This window comes from Daphnia carinata, chromosome 4 (assembly GCF_022539665.2).
Source record: "Daphnia carinata strain CSIRO-1 chromosome 4, CSIRO_AGI_Dcar_HiC_V3, whole genome shotgun sequence".
Classification (NCBI taxonomy): domain Eukaryota; kingdom Metazoa; phylum Arthropoda; class Branchiopoda; order Diplostraca; family Daphniidae; genus Daphnia; species Daphnia carinata.
Genome location: NC_081334.1, coordinates 2,045,647 through 2,064,238, shown reverse-complemented (window position 1 = coordinate 2,064,238; position 18,592 = coordinate 2,045,647). Strand labels below are relative to the sequence as shown.

Genomic DNA, 18,592 nt, shown 5'->3' with positions numbered 1-18,592 from the left:
AAATCGCCAATCGGTTGGAAGCAACAACTTGTTTGTCATCATCCGACAGATGCAACACAACAACCTATTCTCGGTAATCATTCCAAAAAAACAAAAAAAAAAAAAAGGAAAGAAAGGAGAAGCTGTCGTAATTATATGGCACCACTAGCGCTACTGGTGCTGGTGGAACGCCCCCTAAAGTATAACAAGCTGCTGTATAGAAGAAGGATAAGCATTTTTTTTTTTTTCGTTTCATTTGTTCTTTATTAAAGTCGTTAGCTGGAAAGCGAACTTCTTATTTTGGAACACTAGTCCTAGACTCGGGTCATTTTTCATAGTCATAGTAGTTCTTCGTATTTGTTTGGCTGTCGAAGGGAAGGCAAACTATTTTTCTTGCGTTAAAACGTGAACGAATGAAATAATAATAAAAAAATGATAGACTTGGTTGCGTGAAAGCTTCTCAGTTACTACAGGCAACAGCGTGTTTGTGATGCACGGCGTTATACAATTCGAAAACACCCATTTATGCTGATTTTTTTTACGTATGAGTGTACGTAGACTCGTGTTGGTATTCATTATTAACCCCTCCCCTCCCCCTTCGCTCTTTGTTTCTTGTTATCCGAGCTATTGTTGTGATACAGACTCTCGTGTGATGTGCGCAACATTTGCAATAAGGGACGTTGATTGTAGGATTTTGTGGGAATATTGAAACTCTTTTAAGGGACTTTGAAACCGCAATGCTCGAGTGTTTTCCTTCATCATTTCTTTCTCGCTTCATCGATCCGTCTAGGGCTATACCTATTGGTATGTGATTGTATTCGACAAGAGTAAATAGAATCGGACACAAAAAGATTCCTTAGATATGTACACGACCAACTTTCTGATTGATCGCCACTGCCATTGTCACCCTGTCGATTCAGCCACTCTCTCACAATAGTTGCTGATTTGACTCAATTCAAGCAAGGTGAAAAAAAAAAAATGTATCAGCTTCAACGTTGATTAATACGCCAATCATATTTTCTTATTTAGCATTTTATTCGGCATAATTTTTGTTATCGTACAAGACCCACAAAAGTCTATAACATTTCCCCCTTTTTTTCGAATTTTATCTGCGTCTTATTGACGAGCAAAGATGCCCGTCACAGGACGACATTCTTGTTTTTGCGTGGGACTCTTTGTTTGATGATCGCCATGAATCATCGTCAATGACATGTCTTCTCATACATGTCCAATAACATCGTATTCGGGCTAGCGTTTTCCCCTCTTATTAGACCAGGCAACATTGCGATTCAATTTTTGCGGGGGCCTGTATACCTCCACATCGTTTCTTGTTTGCTATCGGTCAATAATAATACGATGACAATCAGCTCGATTTTTCTTCTACGCTTGTCCATGTAAAAAAAAAAAAAAAAAAAAAAAAAAGGGCGACCCCAACAGACCGTAACAAAAAGGTTTCGTATTACCAATCAGCAACGAAGCGCAGGTAGAGAAATAGAATTAATAGACCGGGACGCATTGATCAGCAGCTCTGGCATAGAGCACAACAAGATAACATGCGGACTAATCATACAGTACGTGTAAAAAAAAAAAAAAAAAAAAAAAATTTAAGGCTTATCATCCCAAACACTGTTTTTCGTTTGCGGTTCGATAGTTGTGCATTATAATCGAAGATGAAGCAAATCACGTTATAGGACCCGCCCGGTTGGCCATTGGCCGAATGCGTTTGAAAAGGAGAATGGGAAAACGATCGATAATGAGCACCCAGTCCTCTTGTATTCTGACGGCTGAAGTAAGACGACCATTGCAGATGTATAAACACGAGGAATTGCCTATCTTACGTGAAGGGTGAAACAGATCCCCTTTGGCAATCCCTTTGATGTTGACGTATATATCCTCGCCTACTAGAAGGACGGGAGGGGGGGGGGGGTAGGATTCGGTTCACATTAAAGAGCTCCAAGGATTTCAGATGGTGCTCTATGCTTTTCTTGTTTTCTGATTTAACTCCTTGCTCTTTTGATTGAAAACAAAGCGAAAGTGAAAACTGGTTTATCTGCGCGATGTAATACAGGCCGCTATATGCAATTAGATGTACGGTGCCGTTCGACAGTGCACCTTTGGTTCGCATACTTTTCAAGCTTTTTGTCGTTGCACTTCAAACTTTTGCCTTTGAACAGAGCACTCTATCTTTATGCATTTCGCTGTGCCTACCAATCGAAATTTGATTTGTACCCATCTTCTTCTTCTTTTTTTTTTTTTATTCCGATCGTGTTGCAAAATGGCATCTGATCAAAAAACGATGAACGACAGTATTGGAGGATCAACTGAAATCCGGGCCCGAGATGACGAGGATCGAGCATTTGAGCGATCTACACTACCCGGACGCGGATCCTCCCTGTCATTTTTGCAGCAACCAGTCCAGCCTGTCCATACACGACAGCAACCGGCTCAAAATAGTCTCCGGAGGTAACATATCCGTATTGTACTATCGATATTACATTCTTTCTTGAATCAGCAATCTTTTTTTTTTTTTTTTTTCATGGCCGTATCTCTTTTATTTATTTATTTTTTTTTCATATGTACGTATTATTTTCGGGGAGGACACAATAGGAAGAGTGCGCGGACGAGATGGCAGCCGAGAGTCCATCAACCCACCCTACATCAATTTACCATCGCCCAACGTCCAAGACGATGTAACAAACTCAGCTGTTTACGACATAACGATCCTCGATCGATTTTACCCTCCTTAACGTGCATTTATTTTTCTATTTACGCATTTTGTTTTGTTTTTTTTTTTTACTCACAAATGGACATTGTTGTCTTGATCGAAAAAAAAAAAAAAAAAGGAACACGAACTGTTTCCTGGACAATCGCTTTCAGGCAGCTGCCATCACCAGCCGCCGGACGGCAGTGGCAGCATCGCCGGAAGTATCGGGAGCGGCGGCTGCCGGCGTTCGACGACGACGACAGCTGTTGATGAAGAACAACCCGAACCGCCCGCTTCGGTTCTGACCCGTCGACGGGCCCTCGTCCCGCCGAAAATCCCACCTTACAACATGGACAGCAGCGAGGACACGGAGCAGAGCGTCGACAAAGAAACATCCACCAGGTCAGATCCATTTTTAATGAAGTCTTTTTTTCTTTTTTTTTCTTTTTTTTTAAATTAATATCGATTTTTGGCTGCGTGACTCTTGGCTTGCCTCACCTGTCGGGGTACGCGTTTAACGATTGATAGGTGAAAGCCCCTGATTAAGATTTGAAAAAAAAAAAAAACAAAAAAAAACATTGTACATCAGTTAATGAAAATATTCACGTGATGGCCGTCTATTGTTGAAACGCGATGTCTTTATAAAGAAGCTATAGAATTTGACGCTTATAGTTTAGGGAGGAAAAAGCCCACAATATTTGCGAAAGATCCAATCCACTGTGCTATATAAAAAGAGAAGCGTATATCGATAAGCTTCCAGGGCTATAAAAAAAAAAAATAAAAATAAAATGAAAGCCTCGTTTTTATACAACAGACACATTGCGAGTTATAGCGGGGCAGCCCCGCAAAGGTGCTCTCGTAATATCAGCTTGTCAAGGATCTAGACTCTCTCTCTCTCTCTACCACTGTGCGAAAGGACAGAAAAGAGAGAGACAGCATCTTGCGTAGGGTTTTTGATTGCCCGGGCGAGTGATCATCGGGGATCAAAGCATCGTGCGTCGATGATGGGCAAAATCCCTTCTCCAACTGCCTATATAAGCTAAGGTATCAAAATAAAATAAAAAAAAATATATGTACCTGCCGCCTCTTCTAACGCTTCCTTATCGGCGGCTTGTTATATATCCTTGGCAGTGGGTCGAAAAAAAGAAATGAGACGCAGACTTTCATCTTTTGGACGAGGCTCCTCTTTCAAAACGCTGTAATCGGGAAAAAAGTAATTGAAAAGACGTAAACAAGGTTTCCATTTCGGCATCAAGGAAACGGCGTCTGTTCGGATTGATGTCAAGTGAGAATTGATTTTGGGTGTAGGTCAAAGTCAACTGTGCATTGTCTATGCAAATTTTTTAAACGCACGTTAAGGTGATGTTGGCCATGTGTGAGTGTACCAACTGTTGACACTTTGTTTAGCCGACAATGAAAGAAAACAAAAAGGGGGACAGGGTCGTGTTGGGCTGGGAAGGAAAAAAAAAAAAGGGGGCACCCGGTAATTCGGGATTTTATACGTGCAATATTCACTAGAGCTACGACTGCACACCCAACGGCAAATAAAGCGTTGTCATGACGATGCGTTCCGCCTGACTTGTCCCACCTTCTCGGTGAGCGCAGCCATTGATTTCGGTCCCGTCTTGGTCTGTTTGTCATCTTTTTCTCCATCTGCTACCGTCATCCCCCCCCCTCTTCTCGATTACTTTCTCTCCTATTATTGGCTCATTTCTCTTTCGCACATTTTCACATCGCTCAACACCACCCCCCCCCCCCGTTCGCTTGTTCCCTTTTTTTTTTTTTGTCTTGTGCGGACGTACCCAAATGATTGGCCTAGCCGACCCAAGAGGGACGTCATTTTGCCTCTTTGGGATCTCTAAATGAATGAAGCAATGACAAATGTTTGGCATCTTACTAAAAAAAAAAAAAAAAACGTATGCCATTTTGACGCAGTTGCGCGGAAAACGACGGCAATTGCGGCGGGAGCGCGGGCGGAGGCTCGTGCGGCTCGGGCGGTTCCGGCAATTCCCGCGCCCAGAGACGCAGCTCCATCGTCGTCATTCCGCCGATGCAGATCTGCCCGGGCGATCTGCTCGTCTACAGCAAAGTCCTCACGCAGCGAAACAGCGTCCTGGGTAAATAATAAAAAAAAAAAAAAAAATCCTTTCAATCTTCCGTATACATCCTCCACCTTGCGTAACAATCAAACTTTCACGTGACACCTTGAAAATTGAAAGTATATTAATAAAAAAAAAAAAAAGAGCAAATCTTAATCAGATTATTGTAGTTTGATATGTTGTAATATTTCGTTTTTTAAAATTTGTTTTCTTTCCTTTTTTTTTTTGCAATGGCCGCAGATTGGGATGGATCGACTCAGAGCCTAGCCGGAGATACCGGTAACTATAAAAGTCAACATAAACACGTCCAACTGCCCTTCCTTTTAGAAACTTTTTTATGTTCAAGTTTCAGTAAAAAAAAAAAAAGAAAAACTAAATCGCTGGCCAGTCGATAATAAATCGTTATTACGTCAATAGTATCTAACGCCCTCCCACCGCCATATACGCCACATATTTCTTTGGAATGTCGCGTGACGCATTTGGCCCAGTTCAAAATCAGAAACCAAAAAAAAAAAATTGAGACATGAACACCTCTCCTTTTAACGTATTTATGTTTTTACTCGCGTCTGTTGCTCGCCACGAAAGAAAAAAAAAAAACACAACAACATTGAAGGTTTCCAACTGAAATGAGGGATGTTGTTTGAACGATTTTTCTTGTGTGTGTACATTCTGTAAATGCGCTGCGTGTTTGGAGCGCGTCTTTCTAATCCAATCGCCTTTGTGTGTTTTTATATTTCTCGAATTCTATTTGCGATTTGACAGATGCTGCTTCCAATGCCGCCCGCAAACAGAAAAACAGCTGGTCCTTGCTCAAATTGGTAAATCTATTTTCTCTCCATCGCTTTTGTTTGCAAAACAAAAAAAAACAAAAAAACGAAAAAAAACGCCATTGTAGTTCGTCCCCCGCGATGATATCTGTTGCCGCTGCGTAGTCACGACTATCGCAATCGATGGAGGGCACATATCGAGCACATACTGCCCTTTATGCCCCACAATTTTTTTTTTTTATTATTCGATTTTTTATTTGTGTGTTATATTGAACGGCCGATCGATCGTTTTGCACTGCGAGAGATGCACTCGTGCGTAGTTCCACAGGATGTTGTATGCGCATAATTGAATGATTTGTGTGTGTGTGTGGAAAAGAGAAGAAAAAAAAAAAAAACAGACTCGACGAGGGGCCAATAAAAAAAAATCCCTCGAATGCTATAATTGATATTGACGAAAGAAAAAACGAATATTTTTATTTGCCGGAACAGTTCGACAGGTCAGGCCGCACTAAATCCGAGAGCCTCTCCGGCCTTGAAGAGGTATTGACTTGTCTGCAGCCGTCCAATTTTTTGGACGACCAGCTGTCCCGCTACAGAGGCCTCTGCTGGACGGACTTCCTCACCACTGTCCAGCAGCAGAAAACGTTCAATAAAGCCACGAAATCGACGCTGACTTCGACAACCGAAGAGGCGGCCACATCGCCAGTCGCCGGAAGGACACCAATCATCCAGTTTCCGGGCACCACGTCAACGACCCAACCCACGCGTAATGTGTTAGTACGCCAGGCTACTCATCAAGATTATTCGTCCCGAATCAAGGTCCTTTCTTTGAAATTTTTCCTCTAAAAAAAAATTCAGTTTTTTTTTTTTTTTTTTTTTCTTCTAACAAAGTGGCCGTTTTTTTTTAAATTTCTGCATATAGGAATGGACGCAAGAGAAGCGGGCGAGGTTCGGATTAGTGCGGACGATGAGCGAGCGCTGCCTCGATCGCAGATCGGTCATCCAGGAGGTTCTTCCTGTCGAAGAGATTACGCAAACGGCCGAAGAAAAGGACATGGCGACGGCCAATGTCAGCGAAATTACCTTCTCTTTCGAACAGCCACCGCCTTGTCCGCCCACCTCCGGCCAGAAATGCGAGCTCAGGGGCAGAGAGGCACTTTGGGATCTCTTCCAGAGCGAGTGCGCTTTCCTCTACGACCACCTTATGGTCCTCAAAAACGTAAAATGATCAGACAAGAATTGACCTTTCGGAATTAGTTTAAGCGGCCAGCAACATGACAGTTTGAACGTGTGTTATCTTATAGGTCTACATGGACCCGCTCAAAAAGATCCAGGTGGAAGGATACGCCATGTTTGCCGAACCCGAATTGCTTTTCGGCAACCTGGATGAATTGTGCTGTGTAAGTCTGTCCGCTTTGATGTTTCCCTACGCCGCTTTCATTATTTAAAGACCATCGGCTGTCCGCCTTTGCCATTTTGCCGTGCTGCTATTCTCTTAAATTGGAGTTGAGTAGATCGTAATCGCCTTTAGATAGTGCGTCAAGGCAGAGGATGACATCTTTGAAATGATTGCCGTGCAATGAGCCATGCTACCGTGTACTTAGAACGAATTAATTCCTCTTTATTGCGCACACCTCCTGCGGGATTTCACCACACGTTCGGAGCCTTTATCGAAAACAATTTCAGTCGTGATTTCAACAGATGAGGATGCAAAGCACAAATCTCTGCGCATTTGAAAGGATATGCAAGTGAATCCCAGTAGTCTTTGTTAAACGTAAAGACAGTGAATGACGATTGTCACCGACTTGTTCATTCTCGAATGAATGGACAGCTTCCACGTAATGCCGCACGAATCCCGCGGTTAAAGCGAACCGAATGGGGTGGCACGATGCTCTAACAATTTCCGTCTACGATTAACAGAATTCCTACGTCGCGCTTCACTCACTTAATAGCCTTCCTATGTTTAATATTGAAAATGGCTCATGAATGAATGGCTATATCCAACAGGTGACGTACAGTTTCTGTAAAGAATTCATCAGCTTGTTACTTCATCATGCGCAACCAGGCGGCGGTGACACGAAAACGACGCACATCCTCACCAAACTATTCCAAAAGGTAATTTTTAAATTTTTGATGTGTTTCATAGATCTGTCTGTACCAAATTATTCTACCATTTTCAGAGTTCCAAAGCTCATGTTCTGTCGCAAGCCTATCATCGATACGCACTCAATTATATAAACGCCTTGAATTATCTGGAAACTCTTCGGAGGCACATGGAGTTCTGCGAATTTGAAAAGGTAAATCAAATAAACAAACTTAGAACATCAAAGACAGTAACGATACGTACCGTATGTCATTTCAGTGGTGTAACAGAGATCCGAGGTGCAAGAAACTTCAGCTAACGGATCTGCTGGTGGCGCCCGTTCAGCACATCATGAAAGTGCCGTTGCTGCTGCGCGAGATCGAATCGAGGACGGAAGACGCCCAGGAGAAAGAAGCCGTTCTGAAGATCCTGGATAAGGAGGAAGCCAGTTTGCGAGAGCTGGACGACAAGATGAAGTGGCTCAAGAATTTCGAACGATTGCTAGAGATCCAGCGCAGTCTGGTGTGGCCCAGCGTGCTGGACATGGAGCCCAAAGTCGTCGTCCCCGAATTCCTCAAGACGCCATTAGCCAAACAGCCTTGCGAAAGGCTGATCGTCTCTCCGCGTCGCCAAATCGTGCTGGAAGGTCCGTTGAGCCTGCTGGACACGGGACGGCCGACCGACATGCACGTCATCCTCTTTGACGATATGCTGCTCATTACGCGCAAAAAGAAAGGGCTCGGCAAAAAGGTCTTCACTTAGATTTCTCTTCTAATTTAAAAAAAAAAAATAATCGTCATTTGTTTTTTTTTTTTGTTATCTTTATAGAAATCATCGTTGAGTGAGAACTGGACAGCTCCTTGCAGTAGTCGCAGTTGCCTGCCCTCAGACCCGTCGGGCTGTTGGCGCTACATCGTTTATAAACAGCCCTTATCACTGGATCGCTTCTTCCTACACGAGATCAACGTCCACGAAGCAGCAGCGGCCAAGCTGGACAACGGCTTCGTCATTATCAGTCTCAATCGCTTCCAGCAAATCATTGGCGTCCATACGTTCCAGGCGAGCTCCGATCAGGTCAAGGTATTTCACATTTGGTTCAATATTATTGAACATTTATGATGTTTTCTTTCGCGTTTGCCAGCATACGTGGCTATTGAAAATCCGAGAAACTCAGGACCACTGGAAGCGGACGCTTCAGACGACCGTTTTCCGAGCTCAAAGAAGGACGCTGTCACAGTCTCCGTCAACTATTCCACAGCATGCAGTGTCACCGAACGCAGCTCCATCCAAATTTTGAAAAGACTACCGTGTACTCTTTCTTCTTCTTCTTCTCATCGTTCTCCTCCAATTTGTCGGAAACTGTCACCCACCAAAGGTTTACTCTTCCATCTCCACTCAATGGAACCAACACCATTATATTATAGAAATATACATATTCCTACACTCTGATGTGATCCTAATGGAGAATGACAAAAAATCAGTGACATGCTGCTCTTAGTTGTCCAATCATCAATGTTTGTCTGTTTTTCTCTCTTCGTTCTATGATTTATTCAAAAAAGGGAAAAAAAATTAAAGACAGCTTTTTAATTTGTTTTTTAAATCTATTGTTACCCATTTACCTGCCCTCTTGTTAAAATAAAGAACTATTGAAATGTGTCATCCATTCACATTGATCAGATTCCTACAACTTAAGCTGACCGTGTCATACCCTCCATTTCATTATGATATGATTTCTATTTCTTGTTTGATTTCATCTCTTCATCTTAATTTATTTTAATGTTTATAAATATAAATATATGACAAAGATATTCTGTTCAACTATTATACCAGTTTACCTTGCACAAATACATACTTTTTATCCAGCCAACATTCTTCCCTGTTCTCGTGTTTCATTAGATCATTATAAAAATAGAACTATAAGAGCTTCAAAATTAAAATTTTGAGATACGGCAGGCATACGCGTTGAAATCAAATGTGATACTCATTTAAATTGGAATCGCAATCATGTATAGTTCGTCTAAATTGAGCTTTTCGCAGAAAAGGAAAAAGGCCCTACTTTGTACCAAAAATACAACTAAAAAAGCAGGTTTAATATTCTGATTTGGAATTCACTGAAAACTAACCTGTTGTAACGTAATTTGAAGGTTGATTCCGAAATGACGTTTTTGTTGGTCAATTACTATTGTTAATGAAGATGTGGGTCAGAATGAGTTCCGTGTTCCGTACCATGGCGTACCATATAAGTACCATGGCGTACCATGTGAGTACCGTTTGACTCTCTTTTGAATGGAAAATCCCCGCCCTCAAGTTAATTGTTTGCTTGGGTAATCCTGTAGAGAACTTGCACCATCGCCTAGTAACAATCCAATTTCATAAAAGGCATTTATTTATTTATTTTTTTTTTGTTGTTGTTGTTGTTGTTTCTTTGTTGTTTTTTGCTTTTTTTTTTAACTTCTGTTTTGGGTTCGTCCTTCAGCTAATAGGTGGCCTCCTGGTTAGATACGAATCTGCACATTGACATTTCCTTTTCAAGTTGAAAGTAAGAATGTAAGGTTCTTTTTATCCTTGATGGTTATGGATATTTTCGTTAGTTCGATTTCCTGTTCTAAATAAGTAGTTCATGACTCGTTTAAGTGGTCACGGCCGTTTTGGAAAAACCGACATGTCAGTCGTAAAGAACGCAAGAGAAAGGTGGGAAATCCAACATATTTGCTCGAGCAAAAGAGCCTCCAGAAGTGTTAAAGCAGACCGTCTGTGCCCGTTGAAACCTCATTCCGGTTTTTTCCAGCTTCGAGAGAACTGCAACAGTGGCCCGCGAATTTCCTCCGGCTTTTCGAAACATGGATGACATGGCAACCGTGAATACTAAAAAGACTATGCCACCATTCAAGAACTGGCCAAAAGTAGCTCCACAGGTAAACATTTTTTCAAACAATGATTTCAACACATGGTTCACAAGACAAAGCTTCATTCACTAAACCCTAATCAATCTCTGTGAATGTTATTTTGATTTTTCATAAAATTCCAGCACAAAATAACACCTACCTTTTGCTTTTGTTGGGAAATCTTAGCTAAAAAAACGAGAAACGTGGGCCATTGAAAGAAAAAAGAATTTTCGCGCCGTATAGAGAAAAAAGGAACATGTGTTAACCTTGATTCCATATAGGTGATGTTTTCTCTTCTTTTGACTGAATCGCATTTCAGATTATGTGCGCCACGTCAGCATCATGGGCTATGTTATGTGCCGGTCTTGTTCGTGGATGGTAATGTTCTTTCGATTTCATTTACCTCGTTTTTTCGTTTTCCTCATTGTGCACTGTTACGAATCGGTGTTTGATTGTGTTTAGGAGTTCGTCAGCGATTCCTCAGCTTACAGCACAGAGCAACGAAACGCAATTGTATCTAGAACGTGAAGAAGCTGTCTGGTTAAGTATGTATACATATGAACTACAGTAGCCTATATTTTAACTTGTGTTTTGCCTTAAGGCTGTGACATTTTTAGAATTCGATTGTTCCCTAGTACCCCTTTACTTAATCTGATTATTTAAAAATTGTTTTTTTTTTAGCTTCTATGCCACCATTATGCGCCATTTTTGGCAGTGTGTTGATTGCATTTCCGATGGAAATGTATGGTCGCCGCCTTACGTTGGCCACCATCTCTATACCATACATCGTGGGATTTTACCTAATGGGATTATCTTATTACATCAATTCAACAATACTTCTCTTCATTGGTCGTATCGCCACCGGCTTGATGATCGGAGCTTCTATGCTCCCTTCCCAGATTTACGTAATATATATATTTTATAAATCTTCTTTTCCACAATATTTGTAATTCAATATTTGATCTGTAAATTCAAGGTGAGCGAATGTTCTTCGCCTAGGGTGCGTGGAGCATTGGGTTCTTTTACATCAACTTTTATTTCCATTGGCATCTTAATCGCTTACATCATTGGAGCTGTTGTTGAATGGCACATTATGTGCTTCCTTATTGGATCCCTGCCAATTGTTTTGGGTGTCACAATGGTACGTATCTTTTATTGCAAGTGCTACGTTACTATACGCCACTAGCTTATATCTACGCCCATCCATTTTGACCTCATTCTACATTTTTCAAACGTTATTTGTAGCTCTTGATGCCGGAAACACCTCCCTGGCTCTTTTCGCGTAATCACGAAACTCAAGCCAAGGACGCCCTTCATCGACTTCGCGGCAAGTAAGTCGTTTCTCTTTTCTCTTTCGTCGATTCCCATTTTTCGAAAAACCCAAGGAAAACATCTATAGACTTGTTGATCCAGTTTTTACCTTGAATTAATTATTGCGCTCTCGTGTCATGTCATTTTCCAGGTACACGAATATCGAAGTGGAATTTCAGCGTATCAAAACCAACGCCAACTCGCAGTTAACCAATTCCAGCTATGCTAAGATCCTGACTAGCGGTTATTTAATGAAGCCTCTGCTAATTACAATGGCTCTCATGTTCTTCCAGCAGTCCTGTGGCATAACCGCCATTCTCTTTTATTCGGCCAGCGTTTTCCAAGATGCTGGCTCTAGCTTGGATCGTTTTTTATCCAGCATTATCATCGGCGTTGTGCAAGTGGTTTTTACAGGGCTTTCAGTTTTATTGGTAGGTATTTCTCTTACGTCATTTTCGTTTTACAACATCCTAGTGGCTGATGTTTATCGTTCTACTTTCCACAGGTGGACCGATTCGGACGTCGTGTATTGCTCATGCTTTCAGGAGTTCTTATGGCAGTCTCATTTGGTGGTTTGAGCGCGTTTATTTATGTGAAAAATGCATGGGAAGAACTATCTGCCATCGATAAAAGTACCGGGGCAGAGTCGTTTGACATTTCGACGTTGGGCTGGATTCCTTTACTTTCGCTCATCGCGTTCATGATTTCATATTCCATCGGTTTCGGCGCTGTACCTCCGCTTATAATGGGCGAAGTGTTTCCACTGGAATACCGTCATCGACTGGGTACCATCTCTTCAGCTTTCAGTCTGGCCTGCACTTTCATCGTAGTACAAACTTTTCCTGAGATGTCAGCAGCTTTGGGACTCAGCTGTGTTTACGGTATCTATGCGGCTTGGTGTATCGTAGCTGTTTTGTTTGTTGCATTCTTTTTGCCGGAAACTAAAGGCAAGACACTAGAAGAAATCAGCAAGATTTTTGGTCAGCCGACAGCAAATGAAATAACGTCCTCTGCTGACAAACTCGCAGGTTCCGAAGTGGATTCTCATAATGCACACAGTCCGGAGCCAAACTGCAAAACTGGTGCAATTTAGGAAAAAATCTACCATATTGCACATCGCTCACTAGACTAGAAGCTAATCATGATGTACGGTGATTGGCAGCTGTTTCAAAGTCGTACAACCATCCAAGAATCAGTTTGAATCTTAAGCGAAAACGAGGAATTTTAGGCCATATTCGTGAATCGTAATCAAATTTCTGGATTTTTATGCCAAAATTTGAGGACCTTAAGCGAACATTCAGGCCAAAAAGTATAAATTTTAAGCCAATTTTAAGGCCAAAATAGTGTAATTGACTGTAATTTCCCACTCCAAGTGCCCACTTTAAATTTAAATTAAATGTCATAAACATTTCCCGGTTACTCGACGTTAACTTCCCATTAGTTTTGCATCATTACTTTCAATTAAAAATTAATGTGGCAAATTTCCCATTCACAGCAGATGCTCCTTTGTGAATCCCAGTGACATTGGATGAGCCAATGATATTACAAATTATTTCTTTTTCGAAGGAATAATTTTTGAGTTTTCATTCTTATTTAAAGAAATTTGTTGCATGATGTGGTTCTTGCATACTTCAATAAATATTTTGTTCCTGTATATGTGGCCGCGTAAATGAATAGGGAACCAGCCTTCAATTTATATTATGACTAGCCTGCCTACCTACTAACCTGCTAGCCGCACTGCTGTACGTCCTACTGGTGTTAGACACAGAAAATTGTATTATTTTATTTTTTTTTTTTTTCATTAGATCAACCGTTTGGAAATGCATTGAATATTTGTGCTGCATCGCCATAGCGCTGTCGTGTATTGGCGCTAATTTAAAACCGGTTTTTCACGTTTGTTTTAGGAAATTCAAATCCTACGTCAAAACAAAATCATCCGCCGTCATTATCGTTTGCATACGAGTCAAAATTTTGTAAATTTTACTAGATCTAGATTTTCCAACGCGAATTGTCAGATACTGTTTAGTATTCACCCTCATTTGCAAAATGCTGAACGCAAAAATGTTAGGAAATGGATGGTTAACGGAATAATGGAATATCACTTCAGGTAGTGTGTTTTTCTTTTTTCAATGTGTCATACAGTTATTAGTCCTCTTTTGGTCACTGTTTCTATGGCAGCGGAAGCTGTTTGCTGTAAAATAAGTTTCAGCTGAGAGTATTGGATGCTGAAAGTGCTTTTAGAGGTGATACCAGCTACTGGGTTTCTCGAAGGATTGGTTTTATTTCCACTTCGTTTTAAAAAATCAGTTGTAAATTCTTGATTAACAGAGCTCTTATTAACTTCATTTCGATTGTGCATTTGATAGCTGTTGAGATGTATAAAACTTGAATGTTCGAAAGATTAACATTGTAGTTCTTATGGGAAAGTTAACATCCATGTTTGTTTGCATCTCACGATAATATTTTTCTCCTATAGGTTATTTCATGTTAATGGATTTTTGTCTCCCTAGAGCAAGTATGAGAATTTGCATCATGTACAACCAACAAGTTAATGCTGAAGTTGTAAAATATGCAGCTAACCCCTAGCAGATGATGGTGTTGCAACTGCATAGCCAAAGGTTCAGATTTTTTTTTTCAAGAACTAAGTCTTGACATAACCAAGGGTATCTATGATATCCTAAATGAGGCAAGTGGTTTCTGCTAAAAAACAAGTATCCATAAAAGTTGATTTGAAGTTGATTTGTTGTTTTTTTCTTACACTGGCTTGTTTTTCGATTTCTTCTTAATAAGTTGTGGAAGGTGGGGAATGAACAAACAGCAAATCAGCCGGAACCGGGGAGAGGAGAACCTGAAAATCTGGGCGAATACAAATTAATTCCTGTTGCAAGCCCCAACAAGGAGCCGAATGAAGAATGGCGATACCAGATGACGATGTAGTACCTAAATGAGGGCATCGCCGTGGCATCTGTCATATCATCTCCGCCAGTTTCTTCATATGGGGCTTTTTCATTAGCCATTGAGCTCTCCATCATGCAGCCATCTTACGCAGTTTCTTCAAAAACACCGTCTTCTCCTTGTAGCCTTGCCGTCTTTGCTACTACCCTGCTACAATAACCAACGCAGACGAGGGCGAGATAACAAATTCTTTCCTGGCCGTTGTTTCCAACGATTTTAGGTCATCCACTGTTACACCTGGACCGCAGTGTTTGAACGCATCGCGTCAGGGGAATAAATACTGCAGTGACCAGTGCGGGCTGGCATTGCCGACAACGTGTATATACCAGGTAAACTCATTACATTCAACAGATTTCGGTAACAAAATTTATCGACAAGTGCTGGTAAAAATTTTGCCGCAACGAATTCAAGTATGGAGCTTAACGCCCTGTGTAACTGTAGAGCAGAATAAGAACGAATGCGAACAAATTCGTAAGCAGCAAAAACGAAGCTCTGGAAGAATTGGATCTTAAACAAAAGGTTTTTCTTTGGTTTCGGACTTTTATTGCTTTCTGATTTTGTTACTTGTGTGCATTATTGGTATAAAACTGAAAGGAGTTGGATATAAGTAAAGCAAAAAGATTTACAAATAACATAATATATCAGATTTGCCTATTTAGATTTCAGGGGTGTCTGGTGTTGCGTATTTGTGTCGCTGAAACGAAACGAATCTGTTTTTAAGCGTAAATGCGGCGGATCTGTTTCATGTTACTAATGGGGATTACGTTGAGTCAGGACGGAGTTGATCTCTACAAGGAAAGGACACACGAAAACCATTGATACTAAACATCTATCACATTGAAGAATCCTTGATTGAATTTTACTTTAGTTCAGGTTAGTTAACGCAAGAGATTAAAAAAAAACAAGGTTACTGTTATGCTGTAACGCTTAGAAAGCTTTTCAGCCAATTCTCTGGGAATATCGGTAAACGTAAATGGAAGGTTTATTTGTCTCAGAGTACAGTTTCTACCTTGACGTGAAGTTGTATCAATATCCGCTAATTCCTTTAGAATTTCAAGTAGAAGCAGTATTAAGCCAAGCAAAGCAGTTACCTGAGAGGTAATCCAAAATCATCTTAATAATGGGATATGGTGGAAAAAAATGATCCCTTAAAGATTGACATAGCCTGGGAGAGCGGCTTCTAAAATGGGACGTCCCGCGAAAACTGATCTTCGCTAGATGGCGTTCACTGCCTCACCTGGCAAGCAACGCCGTCTTGCGAAGCCCAAATTCAAATCTCGAAGTCCATAGTTCAGTAAGACTCTGGAAGAGCTGCGTGCGCCGTAGCTCAGATGCCAGTAGACTTACCATGCAAGTATTTGAAAACCTTATTAATTGCTTGTGAGATGAATAAATATTTAATACATTATAATAGTGGTTGTAACCACTGTGGGGAATAGCACCGTGGAGATGGCACACGTAAATATTTATGCATAGTGATGTAATGTTTCCATTTTTTTATTACCATTTGCTTCTTTTGACTTGTAGATTGTTCTGAGATCTGCTACATCCATAAGCTTATCTGTTTGGTAAATATAGATTGTTACGGCATTTGCTATTATAATAACAAAATTTAATGGCAGCAGAAACACAGGCAAAGGAATTCTAGCTTGATTGTTAAATAGAAACAGATGAACAGGAATAGGTTGGGAAGGTATGGTGTAAGGGATGGTGTAGTAATGCATGTAAATGTATAGATAACTGCAACGATTGTGACTCTAGTTGAGGAGAACTACTTCAACAGTGCTAGTAACCTACTTGGTCTTTCTGACTTCATCTCAGAAGATTATTCTTCTACCAAAGACAGCTACTCCAATCATGATGTTTGACAGCGTAGTAGAAAATCTATTTTGAATGTGTTGGTACGCATATCTGTTCATAGATGGCATGGGTAACAATGCGCAAGTCTCCGCGTAGATGGCGTGAATTTGGTGTGCATGTCTGTCCGTAGATGGCAAACCATTTGGTACGCATATTTGTTTATAGTGGTGTGCATGTCTTCATAGGTGGCGTTAGCTGTCATATGCATGTCTCTTCTTAGGGCGCATTTTGGCGTCTACTTTTAGTTCAACTTTTTTAGTGAACTTGTATTTTTGCGTCAACTGCCCGGTAGATGGTTCAACTAGGCGACCGTTTTGGCGACAACGCCTGTGGGAGGTTCAACTGAAAGAGTTGAGCTTTTTCAACGGTGGTCTGGACCACCATTGACCTTCAACTGAACTGCAACTCCTCCCCTTTCTCAATTTTTGCTCAACTCTTCCGTTTTGGCGTCAACCTTGACGAAAAGTTGAACTAAAAGGTTCAACAAAAGGTTGACGCCAAAATGCGCCCTTAGATGTCGTTGGGTATGATGTTCATGCCTATTCATAGATGGCGTTGGAAAAAGAAACAATTAAGAAAAGTTTGTAAGCACCGCAATGAATCAAGGGAAGCTCTGGTATATGGCAATCCAGGGGGTAAAACGGATTGCCATAGATTGCATCAAACCTACCCATTCGGCAACCCGAGGGTGCCTATGTTTTTCTTTGATAATTATTTTATTTTTCTACTATGTTTGGTAAACTGCAATCGTGCCCAATATTTCTGCCTTTGCATTTTAGTTCAACTCTTAGGTGATCTATACCTGATCCTGTGTTTTAAAGTGATCTCCTTTCACAGCTACATTTCTCATTTCTGTGTTCTTTTCCGTTGGTCTATGGTTCTGAATTGAGGCAAGTATATCTATTATGCTATGTCACGAAGTATTATAGGGAAAAGAATAACTGAAGTTGATTTAGATCTATTCTGATTCTCCTGATATCCATCTCAACAGGTTTTTATTTGCTTTTCAACATCCATTTCATAATGGTACATGCGGCTTTGATTAATATTATCATAAAGACTGTTGAAAATGGATGTGGTACAGAAACCCAGAAATGGCATGAGTTCAACGTCAAACATGGATTAGGTACTTTTCGGTTTTTTGTCAACAGAAAAAGTATTTTTAATGCTATTATTTTGCATTCACAGAATTTTAGCGGGGGATCAAGTCAAGTCTGGAAGTGTTACAGGATGGAAGGGTGAGCCTACAGTTGAAAAAACACTTAGTGCATTACCATTAAGGTATGAGGTAAAGTAATAGAGTTGCACATTGTCTAATGAGAAGTACCATCTTGTGTAAATGAATCTTGTATAACAGCAATCCTTTATAGGTCTGTCACAGCTAGAAGCCTCAAATAATTTTGCCTCTCTTGCTAAAGAACAGTTTGTCCTTTACGTTCATAGTGTTGGTGAAGCTGGGTACTTAAATGGCCCTAAAGATGTTTCACTTCACTGGCATTGCAGCGATGAACATCATACATGGACTCTTTAGGTATGAAAGGAATTTTCTTGAAAAAATTTTGAATTTATGACGAAGCATTTCTCCTGCTTTTTGCCAACCATATCTAATCTACAAAAAAAAAATTTATCTGATAGGAAAGGATTTTCAGCATACTGGGAACACAACTATCAACAATGCAACATTCTACAGGTGCTATTTTATCATTCAGCCTTATACAATGATTTTCATCTGCAATTTGTATGGCCTTTCCCAAGCTTCTGCCAGAAGTTGAATCTATGAGTCATGTAAGTCACATGAGCAACAATTGAGATGCTTAATGGTGTTGTTTTTCTTTTCTCAGTATAGGTTAATAGTAACATTGGATCTGAAAAGATTCTTGGTTGGGGCAAGACACTGAATAAATTGTAATGATTGGATGGATGACATGATATCTTTATACTTCATTCGG

The 18,592-nt window shown here is 40.6% G+C and overlaps 2 protein-coding genes across 3 annotated transcripts in view; both read left to right on the top strand.

Annotated features, from left to right (window-relative positions):
- LOC130695239 (uncharacterized) overlaps positions 1-9,499 on the top strand; it is a 28,111-nt gene extending 18,612 nt beyond the window's left edge. For both annotated transcript variants that reach the window (XM_059495067.1, XM_057518359.2), the window contains 14 exons: positions 2,287-2,442; positions 2,587-2,669; positions 2,823-3,085; positions 4,619-4,800; positions 5,023-5,061; positions 5,545-5,600; positions 6,039-6,368; positions 6,472-6,768; positions 6,854-6,949; positions 7,557-7,664; positions 7,730-7,846; positions 7,912-8,382; positions 8,461-8,712; positions 8,774-9,499. In XM_059495067.1, coding sequence (XP_059351050.1) covers positions 2,287-2,442; positions 2,587-2,669; positions 2,823-3,085; positions 4,619-4,800; positions 5,023-5,061; positions 5,545-5,600; positions 6,039-6,368; positions 6,472-6,768; positions 6,854-6,949; positions 7,557-7,664; positions 7,730-7,846; positions 7,912-8,382; positions 8,461-8,712; positions 8,774-8,929 — 2,606 coding nt within the window. In that variant the 3' untranslated portion in view covers positions 8,930-9,499. The remainder of the gene's footprint in view (positions 1-2,286; positions 2,443-2,586; positions 2,670-2,822; positions 3,086-4,618; positions 4,801-5,022; positions 5,062-5,544; positions 5,601-6,038; positions 6,369-6,471; positions 6,769-6,853; positions 6,950-7,556; positions 7,665-7,729; positions 7,847-7,911; positions 8,383-8,460; positions 8,713-8,773) is intronic.
- A 908-nt stretch (positions 9,500-10,407) lies between these two features.
- On the top strand, positions 10,408-13,323 carry LOC130694426 (facilitated trehalose transporter Tret1-2 homolog). Its single transcript, XM_057517509.2, has 8 exons — positions 10,408-10,547; positions 10,837-10,895; positions 10,980-11,062; positions 11,199-11,422; positions 11,494-11,658; positions 11,763-11,848; positions 11,980-12,259; positions 12,334-13,323. The coding sequence occupies exons 1-8, from the start codon at positions 10,473-10,475 to the stop codon at positions 12,919-12,921; spliced, it is 1,560 nt and encodes a 519-aa protein (XP_057373492.1). The 5' UTR covers positions 10,408-10,472; the 3' UTR covers positions 12,922-13,323.
- The last annotated feature ends 5,269 nt before the right edge of the window (positions 13,324-18,592 follow it).